Here is a 24,237-nt window from a genome sequence, read left to right on the forward strand (position 1 = left end):
CTGGCTATAAAAAAATTTATTTTACAATGTATAAAATAAAAACACTTTGAAAGCGGACAAGCTTTCGAACCGTAGTCCCGGTACCACATTTTGGTACATCAGCTGTAGCCCCTGAAGGGTAATTGCTGAAAGTTGTTGCTTGCTCTTGCCAATCTAAAAACATGTGCGAAGGAAAACGATGTAACTGCAATTCTTCTAGCCTATCGTGTACGTCTTATTGCAAATGCGAGGGGCGATAATTGTCAAAATAAATACTCAGTTAATCCAGTTGTTGTAGAATTTGACGATGATAAAGACGAAAACTGATAAATATGTCATTTGAATAAATATTTGTATACATATTTTAATTTGTATAACAGCTCCCCTAGTGGAATACATTTATAATTTAGGGTTTTTTTTAGTATTGTGCCGACCAAGGGATCGCAAAATTCTTTAAAATAAGATATCACAAGCCTACATATTATTTCTACGAATCACAGTTAAGGGCTTAAAATTATCACAGTGCCCCTTAATGGCAGTTATGAATAACTTATTAATTTAACAGCATCGAAATGACTTAGGGGTCGTAAAATACTTTTAAATGAGATATTACAAGCTTTGGAGCCTATATTCTTTGCAAGAATCAACATTAAAATATCACACTGCCCCCTGGTGATAGATATTGGCGATTCATGAAAACTGTAATATAAAAAAGTCCAATATCTATCAAATGACACCTTAAACGTAATATTCGGACAAGGCGTTAGGGGGTAAATCCGGCCGTTCAGTGTTATGGTACAGGCGGCCATCTTGATCATTAAGATGGCCACCGACACGCGATATTTTTGATTTCCTAAATTTTCACGTGTTCTCCGGATTTTGTTTCGAAGGGTTTCGTGATTAATAAATGTTGAAAACCACTGTTCTACAAGTAATGAATTGTGAAAATAAGATAATCCTGCAGCCCCAGTAGGTAGAGGGCTTTGAAATCCTAGAACAGACAGTGACGGAGCGAAGAGTAAAACATTTATATACTCTCCCTCTCACTGGCAGGCAGTTTGCATGGGCCGTGAGTAGATTTCCTCACCAAATAAGTGGGCAAAGCAGCATTGAAGCGAGAACTGTTTGATTGAGATTTAAAGAAAAGGAATTTATTTACAATAATTACATTGAACAGATTGAGAATAGCTTAGAAGTTAAAATGACAATAAATCGTGATTTATCTGGAGCTTATATACCAAGAATTATTAGCGCCTTTGATTTCTTATCGTAGTCGAGATAAGAATTAATTTTGTACTATTTTTTACCGAGATAGTCGCGACAGGCCACTAAACAAAAGCAAATTCCAGGAAATCTTTTTAGTTCCTACCCAGGCTGAAAAATATAATTTTTCAAACGATTAACTGCTTTCCTATATTCGTACCATTTGAAACACGTGCGAAGCAACATTACCCTACTCATGTGCTTTTTGTTAGCTGAACGGTCAAAATATTACTTCGGCACACATGCCTTCGAGGCGGAGAAGAAACTCTTTTATTATTTTATTTTTTGTTGCAGATTATCGCAACAAAAAAATAAAATAATAATAATAATAAATTTTAAATGTTGTGTAAGGTTGAAAAATTAATATAAATATGGATTTGTGGGCCAAAAAGTGACCAAAAATAATGTGTTAAAAATTGGAGTAGCAGTGGACTGTGATTTGAAAGACTGAATGAAGTCATTTTGTTGTTCACAGAAATATATTTTAATACTATTAAAATGAAGTTGACATATTAATCAACAATAAAAATAATGTATGTCCCTTTAAAACCGCACCTATAACGAGCTATAAACTGGTTTTTTTTTCAGTTCGAAGAACTGTTTTTGTTATAATTGATAGTTAATAAAGTTTTACATTTTTTTACGTATGAAATTATAAAGGTCAAATCTTGTTTTAGCGCGGTTGGCAGAGATATTGAGATAAGAGGGACAAAGGGTAGAAACCCCAGGTGGTCTACATAGTTCGTTTTTATGTCAATCGGTATTTACTTTTCAAGTGTTGCTTACCTTACTCGTAACTTCGTAATTTATTGTACCTACGTGTTTTTACCTCTCCGAGGGGACAAAGTCCCCTAGGAGGGGTTATACAACGACCGTGTCTGTCTGTGGGTGGGTCTGTGGGTGGGTCTGTGGGTGGGTCTGTGGGTGTGTCTGTCTGTCAGGACTGCGAACGCGTTCGCATTTTCGGTGCAAAGTGTAATCACTGCGTACGCAGTTTCTCAAAGGGTTGGCAAAACCACCGTGCGACGGTGAGCGTTAACGGATGCATTTGCGGTTTGGTTTGGATGGTGTTTTTTCGCTCACCGTCGTGACGGTTTGGTGTATTACGTTTTTGTAATGTTTATGCGTAGGTTGTGAGTGTTGAATTTGTTGTGTTTGTGTTCTGATGGATGTGCATGTTGAGTCTGTTGTGTTTATATGGGCGTTTTCTCTCCAACTTCTTCTTAATGACTTTGGGACGGACCGAGTGCTGAGTGTAATGCTACCTCTCAACGTCCAATGGCAGGGTTTCCACCAGTTGTACACGGTATTCGTCTTAGTATCAATTTGCGATCGCATCGGGCGGGATTTGAACCCGAGACCTCCTGATTGACAGGCGGACGTTCTACCACAGAACCACCGACACTTGTTACACCTTATTGAAAATTAGACCTTCAGCTTTATCGGAAGCGTATTTAATAGAGTACGAAATTTTGGTTTAATTGAAATAGAATTGAAATTGAAATTATTGCATCGAAGAAATTCTAATTTAGCGTTTCTCTATTGATTAAAAACAAATGCGCCACCCAGGTTTCGAACCCAGACCATTCGGCTTGGCAGTCGAGCGCTCTACCACAGAACCACCGATAGCTGCTTAGATTCACTGAAATTAAGACAGGCATCGTAAGCATAATAGGTAATAAAGTCTTTTTTTATTAATGAATTTATGAAGGCCTAATCTGGTATTTTTTAAAGGTTAAATCTTGTTTTAGCGCAGTCAGCCGAGATTAGAGGGTTAAAGGGTAGACCCTGTGGGTGGTCCACTTTCTTAACGACCTATATATAGTTCTGTTAATTCAAAGGAGATAATTTAACGTTAATTGCTTTAAAAGCTGGCGGTTAGTCAAGTGGCTCTCTGTGCTTTGTTGATGGTAAGGTTTTTGCTTCTTGTAAATACATTTGGTGTGGATATTTGGATATCTACGATTTCTAACGCAGTCAATGATTTCTTGGGTGTGCGAGTCATTATATGATATTGGAAATTGGACGGCATTGGTCTTTTTCACGTGGTATGCGTCACAACGTCAACAGGAAGTGAACGAGTCGTCCACTACCAGATATCTACGGTATCTTCATCAAGGGCGAGTGTTGAAATAAAATGAGCGTTAAAGATGCGGCAAGTATTTCGTAAGCGAGTAATTCCAAAAAGCCTCTGTAGATATTTCATTAAAATTTGCTTCGTATTATATTTAACTGATAAACTTGTTCTGTAAAAGGGTTTAATTCAATTGTGCATTGTTATAGTACGTCCAACTTACTGTTGTAACTACTTAACTTATGATATTCTGAATAAATTAAAATTGGTCGTTTCGTCTCAATTATTTTAATTATAATTAAAATTTTATACCGGGCGGGATAGAAATGGGTTAATATTTTTAACAAATAACTCTAAATTGCGGAGATATATCTTTAAGGGTTATCTCGAGAAATTAATACCACTAGGGACAATTCTTCCGAGGAGAGGTATATTTTGGCTTGCCAACTTGTTTTATCGGCTTTAAAAGTGTGATACATTTTCATTAATGTGGTTACGTTGGTTTTATTTATATTGAGATACGCGCTGTCGTTTAGTCTTCACTATTCAGTTAAGGGTTTTTGCGTGCGTAATAAGCTGGGAATTGTTAAAGGGAATATAACCTGCAAAGCAATCTTTACGGAAGACCCCTTCAATTTTTCAAATTTCCCTGTACAGTGGCGCCAAACATTTTTAAAGCGAAAGGCGAGAGCGGCCAGAGCTGCAAGCGTTGGTGTTCCACACCAAATACCTGAGGTTATATTCCCTTTAACGTTAAGGCATTTTTGGTTTCTGCTATTGCAATTTTTAATACTGTGGGTATTTGGATTGACTTTTTCTTGATTCCTAAGTATTTGAATTAGCTTGTTGTTTGGTTGGGTTATTATAATAAATTTTTCTATTGGTTATTTTTCTTGGTTTTTTTTATTTATCGAAAGTGTTGATAATGTGAGGGAGAATTCATGTGTTCGATTTTTTATTTGCATTGATTTTTACCGGCTTCGTTGAGTTGTCCTGGTGAGCCCACCATGGACTGTAAATTTTAGAGGACGAGTAAAGCGTAGCCTTCCCCTGCATATTTTTATTTTCCCCGAGCATCAATCACTTCGAACTAGAGAGAGAGAGTCCGTCAAGGTCATTTGTACCACACATAGAGATAGACCCCCCCCCCCCCCCCGCATGTTATCTGGAAATCTGGCCGACCGAAAGACACGCGCTTTAGTTTTTTTTTTATGACCTTGAGCGACTCCCGTCAGCCTGATCGGTGAACGGGGCGTAAAATACCTCGGGAATACCGGTCCTCTAAAATTTACAGTCCGTGAGCCCACGCAGTTTTTATCGAGGGGTAAGACACTCTCAGATAATCTGTACACCGAGTTCGTGCATTTAGCACTGTTAAAGGTACGGCAGTGTACACCGAGTTCGCAGAGTGTCTTACCCCTCGGTTTTTATTAGTGCTTTCACTTACAATTGTTAGTTTTTGTTTTCGCTTAAACTTTTGTTTTCCGTATATATTTCATTGTTTAAGACCTATAATACAATAGGTTGGTTATTGTCTTTATTACTAAGCTAGCGTAAGCATATATGTGGCCGTACAGTGTATCACAATGGACGTATAGTTACAGGGTATTAAATTGAACAACTTAAAATAGTTTCTCGCACGTATATATTTTACGTTTCGTGAGCGTTCAAATAATTGTTAATTTTGTATTTTCTATTTCTCATTTTTGTTACTTTAATAACGTTTTTAGTCTAAAGTGGGTTTTTTTGTTGTATTGAAATTTGTTTAAGGCCAAAACATTTGTAATATTTATTTTAATTATAATAAAAAATATTCTACCGGTTGGAATAGAATATGGCGGTATATCGTTGAATGCTGTTTTCAGTAGTTAATACGCCCAAGGGGTATATTTTGGCTAGCCAACTTATTTTTAGAAATGGCGGGACGTGGCGTATGAGCGTACCTTGACGATATTATTGTAGCATCTGCGGACTTTGAGACACACATTAAAACATTGGAAAAAGTGTCTAACTTGTTGTCAAAGGCGGGCCTAACTATTAAAGCCTCAAAGGCGCAATTCTGCCAAAAAGAACCCGCTATTTTAGGACATATAGTCAGGCCCGTCTTAAGACCTTTTGGGGCCCTGGGCTAAATTTCTTAAGACCTTTTTGATCCTCAACGTCAGCCGTTGTAATTTGTATGTCTATTGTCTAAATTCAACTTCACAATAATCAAACCAAAATTTTTAATTTCAAAAGTATAGCATAGGCCTACTGAAAATTAGATTTTTACTGACAGTGACTCTCTGTTAGCTTTTGGAAATTGTTGGTACCGTAGGATACGCGATGTTGGCGATCAGTCAATTTACTTTAGACGTAACTAAAAGATATGTAATATTAAATTAGCATAAATAATATTTAACCGACTAAACCCTTATTCCTAGAGTAGAGACTGTATGGCAGGCCTTTCCGGGGCCCTAAAACTGGCTGGGGGTCCTGGGCTGTAGCCCATTTAGCCCATGCCTTAAGACGGCCCTGCATATAGTAAAGAACTCCGGAATAATGGTCGACCCAGCAAAGACTGAAACGATGTGAAATTTTGCAACTCCGAAAAATGTTAGACAGCTACGGCGTTTCGTAGGAATGCCATCCTACTATTGACGTTTTGTTCACGATTTCTCCAAAATTGCTAGCCCTCTGAATGCGCTGTTGCATAATGACATTCCTCGGAAATGGTCTGCTCAGCAAGCAAGCGCTTCTAACGTTTTGACAGACCGATTATCTTCAACCCCGGTTCTTTACACCCCTGATTATAATCAATCAATTAAATTTTTTAACGATTCCTCACTGACAGGTCTCAGAGGCATCTTGGCTCAGCACATCGATGGTCAGCGCCGCGTTATTCAGTTCACGAGTAGGTCACTAACCGTTCCTGAGCAAAACCATTCTACGACGGAGCGTGAGGGTCTCGGAGTTGTTTGGGCCGTGGAGAAATTCCGGCCGTACGTCAAAGGCACTCACTTCAAAGTCTACACCATTTAGTGTTGTCAAAAACATTTTTGGTTGCCATGCAAAACGGTTGCCTATGGAGATATTTCCTTTTAGGTTTTTTCAAGTTACATGAAGGTCTACCAGAATCCCGAGTTTGAACTAAATCGGTGTGTTACACCTCGGGTAGTCTCCTTGTCAGTAAGCAAATCGAACACGACCCCGACCACATTTTGGGCGCTGACGTCGAAAAAGCCCATTCTCTTAGGGTTGTTAAAGATGTAGCCAAAGCACTAGAAAACGCCCGTAAAATTATTGAGAAAGCGCAAGCTATTCAGAAGGCTCCTTACGATAAGCTTATTTACATAACACTTCAAGAAAATATTTTATCACGCGCGAATAAAAAAAATTAATCTTTAAAAATTAATGCCTCTCATACTGTCGCGGGCCCTTCAACAACAGAATTCGCTAAAAGAAACCGACTTGCAAAGGTAACCTTTAACATTTCTATGGTTTGAAATTGCTAACTACGCAGGCACGTTTTACGTCATAAGATTAGATAGTAAGAGCCACCAATGGACAAAGAATGATACAACTTGGAAAAGGTTAAAATTTTCATAACGGTCCATAATGTAAGGGGGCAAAAATCTTTTAATCTAAATATAAGTTAAATTCGGTTACCTCTATGAGTCATCTGTTTGTGATAACGATGAAAAAAACTATAGCTACGCCAAAAAGGTATAAATACAACCGCTCAATCGTCCAGACCTTCAAATGCAGACAGAATTCGTAGTCAACGCTTAAAGACTCTGCTCTAATGAAAAAATATTCCTGTTTTGTTATAGGTAAAGTATTGTTTAATTACTCTATTAATAATGTATATGTAAACCTATCATAAAATCTGGACTAAGCAGTGATGGGCCGCTCTTGTGAGCGGCTTAGTTATTTTGAGCGGAGATGAGCGGTTAAATGCCTTTTTTACATTAGCGCTAAAATAACGCTCAAAAATGCCCAACACTGGGTCTGAGGTCACAAACTACGAGTAATTCAAATATGGATGAGGTAACCAAGTAAAATTAAAAATGTTGAATCTAATTTTAACTCTGAATTTGTAACGCTAAACAATAAACCAGACAATATTAATAAACTTTCAAAAGAAAATGGTGACCAAATAAATAAAATCGAACTCGTATGAAAGTTACTATAGACGCTATAGAAAAGTGTGTACAAGATATTCCGGGAATTAAGTGTAGATTGGATCAGGCTTATTGAGAAATCTCTAGCCTTCGTAAAAACACTTACTCGAAAATAGAACACAACCTAATGCTTTAAGACAATTTAGATGTTTCTATAAAAAGAAACCCAGATATTAACCACGAAGATAGGAAAGACTTAGCAATAAAGTTTCCGACCTTTTTCAAAACTCGCTTTTATTAAATGTTATTGTCTCACCTAATCAAGTATTTCAATAAAACTAGAGTTATCATATACAGAGCAGATACATATGATGTAAAAATGGATATTAACCTCCGAGCTTTTGCACGTACAAAATTACCCCTTAAATTCCAATGGATTAACAACAACAATATTCAAATTGACAACAATCTTTATAAATATGATTTCCAAGTGGCTAAGATTTATTTAATTGTTATTTTTTATGATTAATATAATTTCGCGCAAGTTCTAATGCGAATTTTTCTAATTTATTTGCAATTTTTTAACCACTCTAAATAAAGAGGTACATATTTTTGCCTTAACCGAAACTTGGTTTAAAAATAAGAGTTATGATCATCTTGAAGCAGTGGCGTAACTAGGGACCCGCAGAGCCCGCGACTGCGGGGGGGCCCATGACATTTTCACAAAATAGGGGGCCCTTTCGTCTTAAGAATTAATTTTTTGCTACGAAAATTATGCTAACGCTTGATAACCAATAAAAAAGTTTTTTTTATAAAGGGCCCTTTTGATATCCTGCGGGGGGCCCAAACCTTGTCGTTACGCCACTGTATTGAAGGGTATAATAAGAGACCTGATCGAGAGGGCGGGGGTGAAGGATTTTATTCCAAAAATAACACTCATGTTGAAATTAATGAACGAGTAAAAATAACAAACGAAATAGTAGATATATTTGCTATTAAAATACCAAATATTTACGTATGTATCATCAGTAATACCACTTATGGTATCATATATAAACCTCCCGATACCTCTGTAAATGAATTTATAACAATTTTTGAAAAAAACCTTTGTGAATTGTTGATACTTCAAAAATAATTTTAGGAGACCTTAATATTAAGCTCCGAATATATAGTAGTGATTTCAAAAAACTTATTGACCTAACAAATTATTTTAATTTAAAACAAATTGTTAAACAGCCAACCAGAATATTTGGATCTCTGATTGACGTATTTTTTACTAACTTATCAAATATAAGTCATCTTGAAGTCATAAGCGATTGGGATTTAACTGGGTGAAAACTCGGAACAACTCCTTCCGCGTTGAGTTTGCAAGTTCTCTCCCCACTAGTTTAAGGGGTTTTCCCTCGAGCTCTTCGGTTTCCCCTTCCATAAGAACTTGTTGAGGTTAACGGTAATAGTTAGTGTAGGGAGCTGTTGGCTCGCGTGGCATGAAAGGATGGCCACCACCCTCCTACGCATTGTAACTCGGGCACCTGAATTAATGGTTTAAAAGTCGTTTGGGTATTAGTCAGCTGATTATTATTATTATTATTGATTTTGACCATTCGGGAATTAACTTAAATATTCAAACAATACTTGCTCCCAAACCAAAAAATCAGGTTCAATCGCAGTAGGTAGGATTTGAACCTACGTGGGAAGGTCGCAATATATTTCTAGTCTGTTTCCTTTACCGATCAGCAACGACTGCCCCTCTTCACCGGAATATGAGTGATATAAAAAGACCGATTTCCAAAGCCGAAGAGATAAACAAAAACGTTTTAACCGCAGTCGGCAGGATTCGAACCTGCGCGGGACGATCCCAACAAATTTCTATTTTGTTGCCTTTACCAAAGATCGATATCTGAAGGACCGATTTCCAAAGCCGAAGAGATGAATAAAAACGTTTCTCAGATAATAATATTAATAAGTTAAAAGTGATTTGGAAAATTTTAGCTTTCAAGATTACGCACGTCAACCGAACTACACGGCTTCGATACAGCCGAACTACACGAGGTGCGTGGTTTTAGCTTGCCACACTTTTTTTTTGGCCGTACTTGGCTTCGATTACGTGTCAACCGAACTACACGGGTTCGATACAGCCGAACTACACGAGGTGCGTGGTTTTAGCTTGCCACACTTATTTATTTCTTCTGGCCGTACACGGCTTCGATTACGCGTCAACCGAACTACACGGCTTCGATACAACCGAACTACACGAGGTGCGTGGCTTTAGCTTGCCACACTTATTTATTTCTTCTGGCCGTATACGGCTTCGATTACGCGTCAACCGAACTACACGAGGTGCGTGGCTTTAGCTTGCCACACTTATTTATTTCTTCTGGCCGTACACGGCTTCGATTACGCGTCAACCGAACTACACGGCTTCGATACAACCGAACTACACGAGGTGCGTGGCTTTAGCTTGCCACACTTATTTATTTCTTCTGGCCGTACACGGCTTCGATTACGCGTCAACCGAACTACACGGCTTCGATACAACCGAACTACACGAGGTGCGTGGCTTTAGCTTGCCACACTTATTTATTTCTTCTGGCCGTACACGGCTTCGATTACGCGTCAACCGAACTACACGAGGTGCGTGGCTTTAGCTTGCCACACTTATTTATTTCTTCTGGCCGTACACGGCTTCGATTACGCGGCAACCGAACTACACGGCTTCGATACAACCGAACTACACGAGGTGCGTGGTTTTAGCTTGACACACTTATTTATTTCTTCTGGCCGTACACGGCTTCGATTACGCGTCAACCGAACTACACGGCTTCGATACAACCGAACTACACGAGGTGCGTGGCTTTAGCTTGCCACACTTATTTATTTCTTCTGGCCGTACACGGCTTCGATTACGCGTCAACCGAACTACACGAGGTGCGTGGCTTTAGCTTGCCACACTTATTTATTTCTTCTGGCCGTACACGGCTTCGATTACGCGGCAACCGAACTACACGGCTTCGATACAACCGAACTACACGAGGTGCGTGGTTTTAGCTTGACACACTTATTTATTTCTTCTGGCCGTACACGGCTTCGATTACGCGTCAACCGAACTACACGGCTTCGATACAACCGAACTACACGAGGTGCGTGGCTTTAGCTTGCCACACTTATTTATTTCTTCTGGCCGTACACGGCTTCGATTACGCGTCAACCGAACTACACGGCTTCGATACAACCGAACTACACGAGGTGCGTGGCTTTAGCTTGCCACACTTATTTATTTCTTCTGGCCGTACACGGCTTCGATTACGCGTCAACCGAACTACACGGCTTCGATACAACCGAACTACACGAGGTGCGTGGCTTTAGCTTGCCACACTTTTTTATTTCTTCTGGCCGTACACGGCTTCGATTACGCGTCAACCGAACTACACGGCTTCGATACAACCGAACTACACGGCTTCGATACAACCGAACTACACGAGGTGCGTGGCTTTAGCTTGCCACACTTTTTTATTTCTTCTGGCCGTACACGGCTTCGATTACGCGTCAACCGAACTACACGGCTTCGATACAACCGAACTACACGAGGTGCGTGGCTTTAGCTTGCCACACTTATTTATTTCTTCTGGCCGCACACGGCTTCGATTACGCGGCAACCGAACTACACGAGGTGCGTGGCTTTAGCTTGCCACACTTATTTCTTTAACCAACCCCCCAAGGCACCTTGAATCCGAGATGAAGGTGACTTTGGAGAGAACGGGGGAGGGGGGGGGGGTTGCAACCCAAAAGCGCTGCAAAATATGTACGAAGTTGATTTTTTTTGGTGTCGGTGACGAGTTGCCAGATGGGCGGTTTTCCCACCTGATTGGGTTATTTTTCAAAGCACTTTGCGGGGGAAAAAGCCTTGGGTAGAAGGCTGGTTTTTGTGGTTTTCTAGGGCATGCACGATTTACGAACGTTGGTTTTCACCCAATAGTGGCTGTCCAGCGGTTTAGGGTATAATTATAATGTATAATGTGTTAAACGGAGGGAAAGTTGAATGAAAACGAGGCGATAACGGCATCGTAGAAGAACATGGGGGGAAATTTCACGTGACTACACTAATATTAGGCCACAATTTTGTTAAAAACAAAAATTATACTCGTTATAAAGTAAAAAAAATTATCGCTTCTATGAAATTTTCCACTTTATTTTGTGAAAATGGGCAATAATTTGTGCTATTTTTCGAAAAAACATTTTTGACGGTGGGCGTTGTTTTGGGGATAGTTAATAGTCAATCAGTTGTTAACTGGTCAAAAAATTAAGTACAGGTTAAGAGGGGTGGAAATTCGCACTTTTCTCGGTCTTTAAAGGGAATATAACCTCAGGTATTTGGTGTGGAACACCAACGCTTGCAGCTCTGGGCGCTCTTGCCTTTGGCTTTAAAAATGTTTGGCGCCACTGTACAGGGACATTTGAAAAATTGAAGGGGTCTTCCGTAAAGATTGCTTTGCAGGTTATATTCCCTTTAAGTGTCGCTTATCGAAAGGCTGAAGGTTTAGAAACAAGTTCGCAAAGGCCGATAATATTATATCACTGCCGCCGTTTAAAAGTCTCAATAAGTTCAGTGTTTAAATATGTAATTTCTTGCTATAGTTAATTTCTTTATGAAATTATTTTTAATTTAATTTAAAAATATATAAATTAATAGTAAAAAATAGTGGATTTAATATAATCGTTAAATTTTTATATTTTAAGTAAAAACAAACAAGCCTCGGTAGAGATGAGTCTGATTTTCTTTTGGAGGAGGGACTACTGCGCGTTTTCAAAATGTAATGCGAATTTTTGGGAACATTTTTACGGGTTTACTCTGTAAACACTGGCTATCTATCACTTATAGTATTAGCCTTACCTATTTTTTACGGATGTATATTCTGGTTTATTCCTTTTATTTTCTATACTGTTAATTTTACCTAAATCGGACATTTTTTACTCTTACCCGAAAGTTTTTCATAGCATCAAAACAAAATTTCATAGAAACACCTCAACTAAAATAATTAAAACTAAAACAACCTGAGGTTCCAATGTAGTGGAGGAAATACACAATAAGTTGAAGTTATAGGTGAAATGCTTAATTCAAAGTAATATTTCTGGATATCATGACCCCATGAGAAATAGAAGACCATAAAGCACTCCTCATTAAAATGAGTTAATGCGACGTTATTGAAAACTCACACACCCAATATGCGACAACGAAATAAAAACCGAGATTTTTTACAGTTTTTATCTAATATATTTTAGATATTGTCGTTTGAATTAGTTTGACCTAGACTTGTTTATTATCGGGAATTGTTATCGCGTAAGTCGTTAGTACTTCATCATAGATATTGAATCTGCTCTGTTCGATGTATGCAGTGCCGAATTTACGTATGTGCTAGGTGTGCTACAGCACCGGGCCTCGCTGGGGCTAGGTTTCCACTCTGATCTCCTCCAAAACGTTGTACCACGAATAATAGAGCCTGGCCGCCTTGTAGTAATTTTCACAAATTTCCCGGGATTGCGTGTTTTACCTCTCCCGTTCCTGGTGAAGTATGTTTATAGACTGGCTCGTAGTTGTACCGGCCACACAAATAAAATCGTCAGAAAGGTTCAGTTCTTGGTAAGTGACAGTTTTCAGTATAAAAACTTCAGAAGTAAATTAGTTAATTAGGTTATTAAATATTAGATTTTAATAAATAGGGCAAATCACAATTTAAACACGTTTTTTATGTAGGAGTTTAAAGGAATCACTATCTATTTAAATGAATATGTATTTGTAAAAATATAAAAGTATTTCATATTATGATTATCAGTTTAAATATTTGGTTTAAATGTCAACCTATTTATACCCTAAAAATTTCGTAACTCTAAATCTTGTAGTTTTTTGAGAAAAATGCCCAGTCAGAGCAAAATTATATATTGATATAAATTTACTAAATCGTTAATTGTCCAAATGAATTGCAATTTCTTCAATTACGTTGCCAAGCGGAGTAATAAATGCATAAATTTTAAGCCGTGATGCGATGTCCACATCCGCGTTTTTGGTGGGAAATTGGCGTCCAATGAAAATTGAAGACTCCTCTTGTGCCTGCTAAGGTACATTTATCAATTTTATGTCCTAGATGTTGAGTTGGCTGATTTAAATAATGATTAAAATCAAGATTTAAATAAAGTTATTTTTAAAATAAAATCATTGATTTAAATCGCACAATGTATTTCAATGGAGGAATAAAAAATGGCCAAAAATAGGTGCTTAGAAAATAAAATAAAAAATCTTAGAAAACTAAAATATTAAATAGTAATTAAATTTAATTAAAATTTCATTTAATTCAAGATTAGCTAACTGATCAAAGTCAAATATTCGTTAATTATACAGGAAAAAAGCCATTAATTGTATAAAATCAATAAATTCAATAAAATAAAATAAATTATTCGCGACTATTATACGATTTAATACGCAACAAATAAGTTTTTATTCGGATAATTTTCGGATATGGATATAAAAGAATTGAACGGAAAATTTCGTATCCGAACGCCGAACTCTATTAGTAGGTAGCGGCCAATAATGAAACATTTTGGGGGAGGGAGGGGCAACAGGAATACTAGAACTGATATTCCCAAGACTAATAAATTTAACTATAACAAAAACCCCATTATTTCCATTTATCAAACGCTGGGGTTTTAAGTTGCCTTTAAAACTTAAGTAAAATCTAAAGTTTTAAAACCATCTATATTATCTATATTATAAGGAGCGCTTGGTACGTCGGTCGTACGTTCGAGCTTTCAGGAATGTTTGCTTAGTCTGTTATGAAGCCAAAGGTGGGGCGGCGAAGAGAAAGCCAGCGCGGGACGGAGAGAGAAGCTGCTGCCTTTCGCTTTGTTAGTGGCTCAACTATAGCCTTTTTGTGTTTTTGCTTAGTCAGTAATGGTACCAAAGGTGGGGCTGCGAACCGGGTGAAGACACAGGCGGCACGGGACAGAGATAAACCGGGACTGCCTTTCGCTTTGTTACTGTTCGACCAGCCTATAGGCAGAGATAGCGAGGCGCCAGCGACGTCTCTCCCCCCCCCCCCGCCTCCCACGCTTCCGCGGAACAGAGGGAAACCGTGACTGCCTTTCGCTTCGTTAATGAGGTGGTTCGACCATAAACAGCGCGGGCCAGAAGGGAATCGGGGCTCGGGGACGAGCGTATTTGTTTCTGTTCGTCATGAGGGGGGAGCAAATCTGCCACATTGGATACAGGGGGTTTACAGGGGTACAGGGGGAGAAAGGCTAGGTTTTTGTTATTTTTTCGGGGGAAAAGGGTACCCCGGTAATTCTGCAATGGGGAAAAGGGGGAGAAGTGCTTTACTGGGGTAGTTGAACTATGAGGAAAAGGGTACCATGCAAATTCTCGAATGGGAAAGATGGGTAGGGAGCTTAATGGGGGGGGGGGAGTGCCTCTAAACACACAACTAGCTGAGGGCCGAGCTTCTCCGCTAGTATAATATATCAATAGGGACCTGGCAGAATGACGTCACGACGTACGTTTGGCTACGGGTGCCATGCTTGTATGTTTATTTTCCAATTGGAAAAAACATAAGTGACGAGTTATCTACATCATGCTGCCAAATATATACTCAGGGTGATAACTAAAAATTATACAAGACCTATAAACTCAAATGTATTTTCGCTAGGAATTTGAAACTTTCAGGACACAGAACGCGCAGGGCGTCCATAACAAAGGAAATTTCCATGACCTTGAACCATGTCTTCAAGGTCATTTAAAATTTATCTCGAGAACCATTAGCGATAATAAGGTAATAAAGCTCCTTCCACCTAAAAAAAATAAATCAGCCCAGTATATCATTGGTTTCACGAAACGGACGTCTTAAGACGCGATTGAAGCGTATGCGGGTGACGCTTTTCCTTCCCCCTCTGGGGCCGTTGTGAAATTGGAACATGATTCCCCCGATTGTCTAAGTATAGCTATTCTCCATAAGTAAAAATAAGTGGGATATCTTTATTTATCCACACTCATTTACTGTACTCTGAGCTTCGTAGGTGTAAACAAAATCGGCATAAAATCTATAAATTAACTTTTTCATTTGCAACAGATAACCCTTCATTTCGAGCGTACTTTCAACAATGACGAACGACTACTTCCGATCGTCCCATCGAAACGGTGGTAACAACTACAGGCCAGATCTCCCTTCTGCGGAGGACAGAAGACGGGACGGAAATTTAATAGTTTTGACCAACGAATATCGGCGGCCACCATTGCTGAAGTTGCCCTCTCCTTGTCGACCCAACGCCGATGGCAAAGTAGAGGACGGCTTTCAACCGTCGCGCCGGTCCGCCGAATATTCCCAACACCAGTGGAGCCCCTCGCGCGTCGACGGAAGAGCTTACCAACTCAGCCACAGAGAAGCTATCCCGGATAACTACCGGGAATTCCCCAGCGGTGGGTTTGCGTCGCGGGAAGGTCAGGAGCGGTCGCCTCGTAGCTACAGCCCGAGGCACATTCGCGACTACAGAGACCACCACCATAGGGGAAGGAATAGCGAAGGCCGCTTCCTCGGACGGGGCGGATTCCGAGGCAGGGCGGTAGGATATAAGAGTGCCCCAATTAGGGGCTTTAAAAGGTTCTTCAGTATGGACGAAGGCCGACATTCGAGAAGAGAGGATTGGATAGAAAAAGGTCGTTACGAGGAGCGTCGGCCTCATTCGCGGGATGACCGGCGTCAACAGTCAGAAGGGAACCCTTTCCACCAGCGTGGCTGCCCACCTTACAACCAACGCCGACCAAAACCTCCACCGCGATACGAAGAGGATCGCGAATACCAAGGCAGATCAGTCGAATCGGACGAAGAGTTGGATTGCCGTAAAAGCAACCGTCCCTCTCCTTGTAGACCCTACGCTGATGACCAAGTAGAGGACCGTTTCCTACCATCGCGCTGGCCCGCCGAATATTCCCAACACCGGTGGAGCCCCTCGCGCGTCGCCGGAAGAGCTTACCAACCAGGCCAGAGAGAAGCTGTCCCGCATAATTACCGGGAATTCCCCAGCGGCGGGTTTTCATCGCGCGAAGGTCAGGAGCGGTCACCTCATAGCTACAACCCGAGGCACATGGGCGACTATAGAGACAACCATCGTAGGGGAAGGAAAGTGGCCCGGTGGAAGGAGACGCTACCACCGCCAACACCCGCTGCCACTGAACTCGACGAGGACAGTAAGGGCAGTTTATTGACAGTCCCATTGGAGGGCGATCGAGTCTCGTCCTGGAAGAGTTCCGCTTCCAAGGAGGACTCTAGTGACGAGAGCGTTCACACTCAAATCGTCGCCGAAACCGGCTCGTCAGACGTATTATATCTGGATACCAGCTCCGACGATGACGCCAATTCCCTTAGTTCCTCGGACACCGTGCCGTATCCTAGACGCGAGAGCTTCAGCTCCACGAGCTCCTCCAGCGACTTAGACGTCTTCTATCGCGACATTGACAATTTTCAAAAACACATGGGTTTTATTCGGCTTAGAAGTCAACCTGAGAATCCGATCGTGGTTAAAAAAGAGAACGATACTTTTGAAGGCCAATTCGGACGTACAGGGACTTGGTCGGAAACATTCGTACCTGATTTTAACAAATGTGACCTCTTTTCAACGCCATTACCTCCCACTTCGGTCGTTTTCTCCTCGCTTCGAACTGTTCCAAGCGTGTCGCATCTAGTCGCTCCCATTTTCGGGAAACTCTGGCGGACTGAGAAGTATTTTCCCACTAAAACTCTTACAATGGTTTCGTTCTTAATCTTGGAAACGAGATTGTCTCCGTCTCTGGAACCGTATGAAATTCCCGCTTGGTTAACTCTAATAATGGCGTCCTCCAACGCGTCATTTGCCGTAAAGGTTTCCGCCAAACTAGTTTCCAAAGATGTGGCTGAGAACATGAGTTCCAATGAGACTAAAGACGTTCGGAATCTAAAAAGAGACATAGAAAGCGAGAAAACGAATGCTGAGAAAAGCAGCAAAGTCAACGATGTCTGGGTCAAAGCGACTGAGACCTTCAAAATGCGACAATGCGTCATGAAAATGCCAACCAACCAAAATTCGTCTATGGTTCTAACCTGGAACCAAAAAATTACCAAGCCTCCCACGGAAAATACTAGCGCCGTACGAGCTCGACCCACGGAATACTTGCCAAATAAAGATAGTCCATTGACCCTGCCAAATAACGCCATTCCCGTGGAAACTCGTAAGACGCCATCGTCGCCAATTGTCTCACCGGACCCTCAAAATCCGGAGGCACGAAAACTTAAAACCCGTCGACCTCCTGCCAGTGCCATAAACAGACAATTTTCTCTGGAAGAAACAATTCGACCGCACCAAAACGCGTCTCTCAAGCGAAGGCCCAGCGCCCCTGCACTCCAAAGGCCGGCGAAGGTCCGTGTCACTCTGGATTCGGAGGAGCCCAAACGTAGTCACGAAACCGAATACTTCAGACCTGATCAGCCGGCTTTGTATAAAGACATTTCATCCAAAATTGTTCACCTAAAACGAAAGAGACAGTTGGACATGTCCGCTGTCCAAACCCTTCCAGACGAAATACCAACGAAGTCAAAAAGCTCGAACCAAAATACCGATCGCAAAACCAAAGACGCGAGAAAAGATAAGGACCAAAATAATAAAATAAAATCGAGAAACGCCAGTATGCCGTCACTTAACGAATTAGTCTCGTTTCCGAATCAGCCAGCGGAGACCAGTAACGAGTCATCATCACCTTCGAACGAAAGTCAAAAGGTTATCGTCGATCCCCGTCTAGTAGGCCTCGCGCCAGAAATCTGTCAACTATTACTGAACCGACAAAGGTCAATGGCTGTCACCACCGAGAGCGTCGAAGAATTTCATTCCTCGCCTACCGGCCGGGAGTGGAAAGTTCACGAGATAGACGACGGATAAATGCGATCCAGGTGTCCAAGAAAGGCCAAAGCAGATAGTAAAACCAATAATCACCTCCGCCAAAGATAATGTAGTCGCGATTGCACCAGATACCAATTCACCCCCATTGACGAACAATTCTAACACTAATCTTCAAAGACCAATCGAACAAGAACACTCGAACGAAACTGCCAATTCAACTGTCCCGTCTAATTCCAATGCCGACGTAGCTTCAACTGTCAAGCGACAAGATCTCTTTTCTTCAATTGCGGATTTAAGCGAAATATTATCGGTTCAGAGTACCGGTTCTAGCGCCGTAGCAGGTCGGATCGAAGGTTGTGAAAACCAATCGACTAGCGATTGTAAAGCCGAGGAAATGATCGCGTTGGACAACGTTCCAAATGCTTCGGAAACTTCGAGGACGTCGGATGAACCGAGTGACAGCGTAACGATGACGCCAATTCAATTCGTGAACCACTGGGAAAGAATTTCGTTGCAATGGACATCGACGAGCTTAAAGAACGACGATATTTCCAAGTTACTCGAGAAACGAGACGTTCATAGAAATTTCTCGTACATTTGCGAAAGCCAGAAAATGCCTTGCGAACCAGAAATAATCGATCGTATAAACGCCTTATTAGACCGTTCCGAAGACTATTTTCAGAAAATTTCGAACCGAATTATTCAAGCCCAAAATGGAACTCGTAACGTACGTTTTTTAGCTTATCTAAATCAATGGTTTCAGATCGAAATTGGAGCCGCTTATTTATATTTTTAGTTCCACATCATGTGGAATGTGGAACTATAGATTACGTTATAATGTTAATAGTTACGTGTTGTTGTCATCTTTTACAGCACCTCTGATAACATTTTCTCAGGACTACACACCGATACCGTTCTCTGTCTAAATAGCTTATATCGCTTCCCTCTACCAGCCAAACCAAGTTCGATTAGTTAAAACTAATGAGCGGTGATTAGCGCGACAATAACTGAATCCCCCTCCCAAAATTTCAGCAAAGTTTTATTTACGTTTTACACATTGTGCGTAAGAGCCTCCGCGAAATTGACCTTATTTAATAGTATTTATTGAACTACGTATTTGATATCTCCGGAACCACTGCGATAAGAACTGTTTATAATACCATAAACGATAGGAAATAGCTAATTCTCGCGTTTGAAATATATTTGGGCACTAGGCACCCACAAAACGTGATATCTCTGAAACATAGGGTGGATTTGTTTCTTGATTAATATTGATAGAAAACATGTTTTTATAAGATTGCTTGACCGTGTACATTGCGGTCAAGACTACGCGTTTTTCGTCGTTTTTCTTTCGAATTTGAGCTTTTGTGTTTTAGTTTGTTCATAAAACAATGACGTTATTGTCGACGTACGAAACAAAAATATTTTAAGGGGTGTTAAATCTTCAATGATGTGGTACTGGTTTATTTTGGGCCTAATTGGCCTTCTTACGCCTCTTTTAGAAAATTGAGTTATGTTTTTTTTGTCTTAGGTGAAAGAATAAGCCGACGAAGACGTCCAATTTATAGCGCGAGTGAAGAGCGAAGTGCCATACGTCAGAAGAACCAGGAACGATATCCAGCGTCATCAAGAAGTCGTAGCGGTTCATACCCAGCAACAGGCGCCAGAAGCAATGGCCGCGCGATGCCACTACCCAGTACAACAATAACTCTGTCCCTAACTGTATTCAAACGCGCGTTAGTCCACAATCTATTTTACACCACAACCACGCCTTTTCTCAGGACCATCGAGCAGTCCCTGTCGCGCACAGTGCTCAATTTCAAAACCACACGGGTCCCTCTATAGCCACAATCAGTAACCATGGCGGAGTCTCTGACTGTATTCAACCAAACGTTGATCCGCCACCCGGCTTCCGCTACATGTAACCAATGTTTTTTTACATCTTATCTCGTGTCACGTGAGTGTTGTGCGCGAGTGAATTAGAGTTCACAAAGAAAAAGAAGCTCGGACGGACATTCGAAGAGACGCTCTGCTAGGAATAAGACAGTCAGTCTCCAAATATCCTGTTCTAAAATGGTTCAACGCTATAGTTACGCTACGGATTTCAGTCGGTCTTGTGTCCTCTCCAGTGCTAAGTTCCAAATGAAGATGAACTAGTAGAAAGTGCGTGAGCTGTTGCCGCAACAAACCTTGGTAACGACGATCTAATTATTTTAACGTACCGGAATGAGCAACGGGTTCGTCCCGCTAAGTTTGCCTCAGTGTCTTCGTGACGCTGTGTTCGTCGTTCTCTGAGGTACCGACTGTTTCCGCGTCAGCGCTCTAGACGTTCATGAATATAAATTAGTATTAACCATTGAACGACCATATTGGTTCATTTGTTTTTAATTACCCTTAAGGTAATCTTAACCACAGTGCACTAGCGCATATTGTATTTAACCCTTGTGATTTAGTAGTATGGTACGGTTTTGGTACCATTAATAAGCTTAGTATTTTAGTGTCGCGTTTAGTATATTTTATTTCATTATTGTTTTGTTCGCGAGTGTTTATATTTCATTATTCTCAGTAAGTGTGTTACAACTTTTAATTGCTCTTAGTAAATTGTCTTCTTCTGGTAAATTCGAAATCCTTCATTATAACCCTTAGCCTATAAGCATAACCCTAATCACTTTTCAGAATTAGTGTAATTATTTTGTCAACGAATATGAGAGAGTTGGTTGCAATAGGGGTCTCAGTCAGTAATTGTCGCGTCCAGCGTTCAAGGTTAAAGCCACACTCGTCCTTGTACGGCCGTAATCGGTAACGTTAACGGAGCTTCTAAATTCATTCTACGACATATTGAATCGAAACCTATTTCTCAACAAAACCGTGCTTTTTCCCAGAACTATAGACCCGCACCTAGTGTTCAAAGTCAAAACCACACTCGTCCTTCTACAGCCGCTCTCAGTACCAAAAACTAGGGGTGCACCGATATATCGGCCTATTTTTCTTATATCGGTATTAGAAAATTATTTTCAGAAAAACATTTAAAAATAAGAAAATTATCGATTAACTAACTAATGATAATATTTGATTTGATTGGCCGCGCCACGGACGCCAGACTTTAGAAGCTAGATCATACCTTTTCTATACAAATTTTTAACAAATAAAAAACCACGATTTGCAATATGAATCACGTAAAATGAAAAGAAACATATTCTGATATGCTGTTGCCAACCTTTTTTTCATCAAAAATTATAATAAAATGGTATGACAGTGCACAGAACCATGGACGAAGTACTATAATTAGTCCCTGACTGAACCGTCTTTTACAATGATTTTGTCATATACACTACTGTTATGATAGATAACTTTGTTAATATCGGCCGATTTATCGTCCTATATTACCGCCGATATTATCGACCACGAAAAACCGATATATCGGCCGTACCCATATCGTTGCATCCCCACCAAATAGCTGTTTAAATCAGTAAAATATCAGTTGGAAAACCTTGAAATAGGTTTCGACTCTTAGTCAATAGTTGTATGAACCCAGTTCGTTTCCTTTAAATATTTAGTATTAACATAAGCGGGAAAATACGAGTGAACTAGGGCTGTGCTATTAGTGTTTTTTTAGGTATTTGGCGAATACCAAATACGTCGGTTTTTGGGAACTATCTGTTGGATCAAATTTCGAAAATGACCAAATAGCGCGCGGTTTAAAATTTTGGACCAAATTCATTTTTTTATCAAAATTTTCTATCAAATACCAAATTTTAGTTTGAAGAAAGTTTTTAGTGTATTAAAGGATGTACCAAGCTTATAAAGAAAATAAGAAACTTCTCGATTTTGTTTCCCACAAACAACCACGCCAGTAGCAGCCTACCTAGTACTTTCAAAAGTGGATGGATTAACATCACTGCGGGGAAACTAACGGGTCAGACGGGTCTAAATTACAGAAATGCAAGACGGTCTATGTTAGTGAAGCAAGTCACCACAACTTCGCAAAATGCAGAGGCAGAGTACTGTAAAGTCAGCCTAAATGCGTGCTAAATATTTATTTATTTTTAAATGTAGTTACTTTTAATAGGTTTTCTCTATATATTTTTAGTTTTTAAAAAATGGAGAAAAAATTATAAAATAATACTTTTTTTATCGTATCGTCCCAGTCATGTATATCACAATAAAATCATTGCACTTTTAAAAATACTGAACGTTATTCATAATGAAAATCAGCCAAGCATTTTTGCTTTAGTTTTCTTCCTCTCGTTGAAGTAACGGTCGGTTGTGAAGGGCTGATGGCTAAAGAAATGCTGCCTAATGTGTCTTTTGAAACCGTTGAGGTTGATGGAACAACTAAAGCATTGTTGGAAATTGAAACCTCGGGAAGAGGGGATGTTGAAGCTGGAGATAGCATTTTAACATAATTCACAGCTTGTCTTCGGTTCTTTAGTTTTTTCGCTTTTGGTTTCATTTTTAAGGTTCTTTTTTTGGTGGATTTGGATTTGGTGCCATAAAGCATACACCTTAAGGTTTGTCCTCCAACTCCTCGTTTCCCCTCATCTCGTTGCGTTTATGCGCTATACCCCTAATTAGATCTGCTAAAAATTTCATGAAAATCTTCTAATTGTTAAAATGTAATTCCATTTTGAACAATGGCTGGGATTTGCTGCACAACATTAAAAAATTTCTTCTTAAATTTTCGTCATTTTTAACAGCTGATGTTGTTTCTTTGATCGTTCTTCCAGGATTGTTTCCTTTCAAAGATTCGTGAAACTGATCAACTTTCGTGACTGCTGACACGTATGGCAAAAGGGAATTATGCGGAATAAATAAACCCCCATTGTTAATCTTCTAATGTTGCGGAGATTTTTTAGGATCTCTATCCTGGTTGCGGATATAGAGACTTATTTTGTACATTGTGTGGGCATGATCTCTTTGAGCCAATGCTAACGGCTTTTTCCATACCTAAATTTTCTTCATAACTTGTATGTTTTTTTACTAACACCCCAAATTTCTCCCAGTACTCCACCAACTAACGAGTAGATCCTATCTGTATATAAATGGCGTAGCCTATACTTTCTTGCTTTACATTCTGTAACATTGAGTTCGTAAGGACCCTTTTTCTTTGAAGTGATTCCTTTGGCTCTATTGTCTTCAAGCACTGGCCCTTAATGGGTTAGAGTGTGCAACAACTGGTGGCTTTACCGGGTAGTCGGGGTCCGGCTCTAGTAACCCATAAGGGCGGTGGCGCACTGAGAGATGTTAGCTCTGATCAAAAGATCTTATCTCCACCTCCGACTGCAGTGGTCCAGTTTCCCAGCCTTTTGGAGTCCACTGGGTGCCAGATGTGCCGGGTTATGCGGACCACTGTGTTCCTGTCGTTCCCCTTTAGACACTCTTTCTGAAGGGTATGACTCTCTACCTACGTAGGTAGGGTTCGGCTGGAGCTGCTAGAGCATCCGCTCTTAATCCCACTGCTGTGTCCGAAGTGAGGGATTGGTCGTCCTATTGTTGCACCTTCTGCTGGGTTGAGTGGCTCGCGTCTAAGGTAGGGAACTACTACCCATGCTGGATTGTCACCTGTCCGGGTTTGTGGACGCAGTGGTGCGTTTAGGTTAATTGTGGCACTAAGCGCAGTTTGATTTTGGGGCCCTTTTTTTCAGAAGGCCATTTAAGCCAAGGGCGTATCCAGGGTTGCATTTCGGGAATTTTCAGATAACGTATAGAGTAGCTTAGTATGGCCTGAAAATTTTATTTCATGTTGAAACAAGTGTTGTATGTATATTAATAATTATTTATTTTTATAAATTTAATTTTGTTTAAAATATGTATTACGAAAAATAAAGCTACTTCCATGTAGCACATTTAAACATTTCTAATGGATTTCGGTTTTTCGGCTAAAATGGGGCCGCTAGAAATCGGGAG

At 40.2% G+C, this 24,237-nt stretch overlaps 1 protein-coding gene across 2 annotated transcripts; it reads left to right on the plus strand.

Moving 5' to 3' along the window:
• Nucleotides 1–7,064: 7,064 nt before the first annotated feature.
• LOC149922893 (uncharacterized) lies at nucleotides 7,065–18,380 on the plus strand. 2 transcript variants are annotated; one of them, XM_090162911.1, is made up of 2 exons: nucleotides 7,065–7,128; nucleotides 15,534–18,380. In XM_090162911.1, exon 2 carries the CDS (start codon nucleotides 15,565–15,567, stop codon nucleotides 18,367–18,369), a length of 2,805 nt encoding a protein of 934 aa, XP_090019037.1. In that variant the 5' UTR covers nucleotides 7,065–7,128; nucleotides 15,534–15,564; the 3' UTR covers nucleotides 18,370–18,380. The 2 variants fall into 2 exon arrangements, with proteins under 2 accessions (XP_090019037.1, XP_090019038.1); XM_090162912.1 differs by lacking the exon at nucleotides 7,065–7,128 and adding an exon at nucleotides 12,935–13,057.
• Nucleotides 18,381–24,237: the final 5,857 nt, after the last annotated feature.

The sequence above is a fragment of the Leiobunum rupestre genome, chromosome 11, assembly GCF_980474605.1.
Source record: "Leiobunum rupestre chromosome 11, qqLeiRupe1.1.hap1, whole genome shotgun sequence".
In the NCBI taxonomy this organism is placed as follows: Eukaryota; Metazoa; Arthropoda; class Arachnida; order Opiliones; family Sclerosomatidae; genus Leiobunum; species Leiobunum rupestre.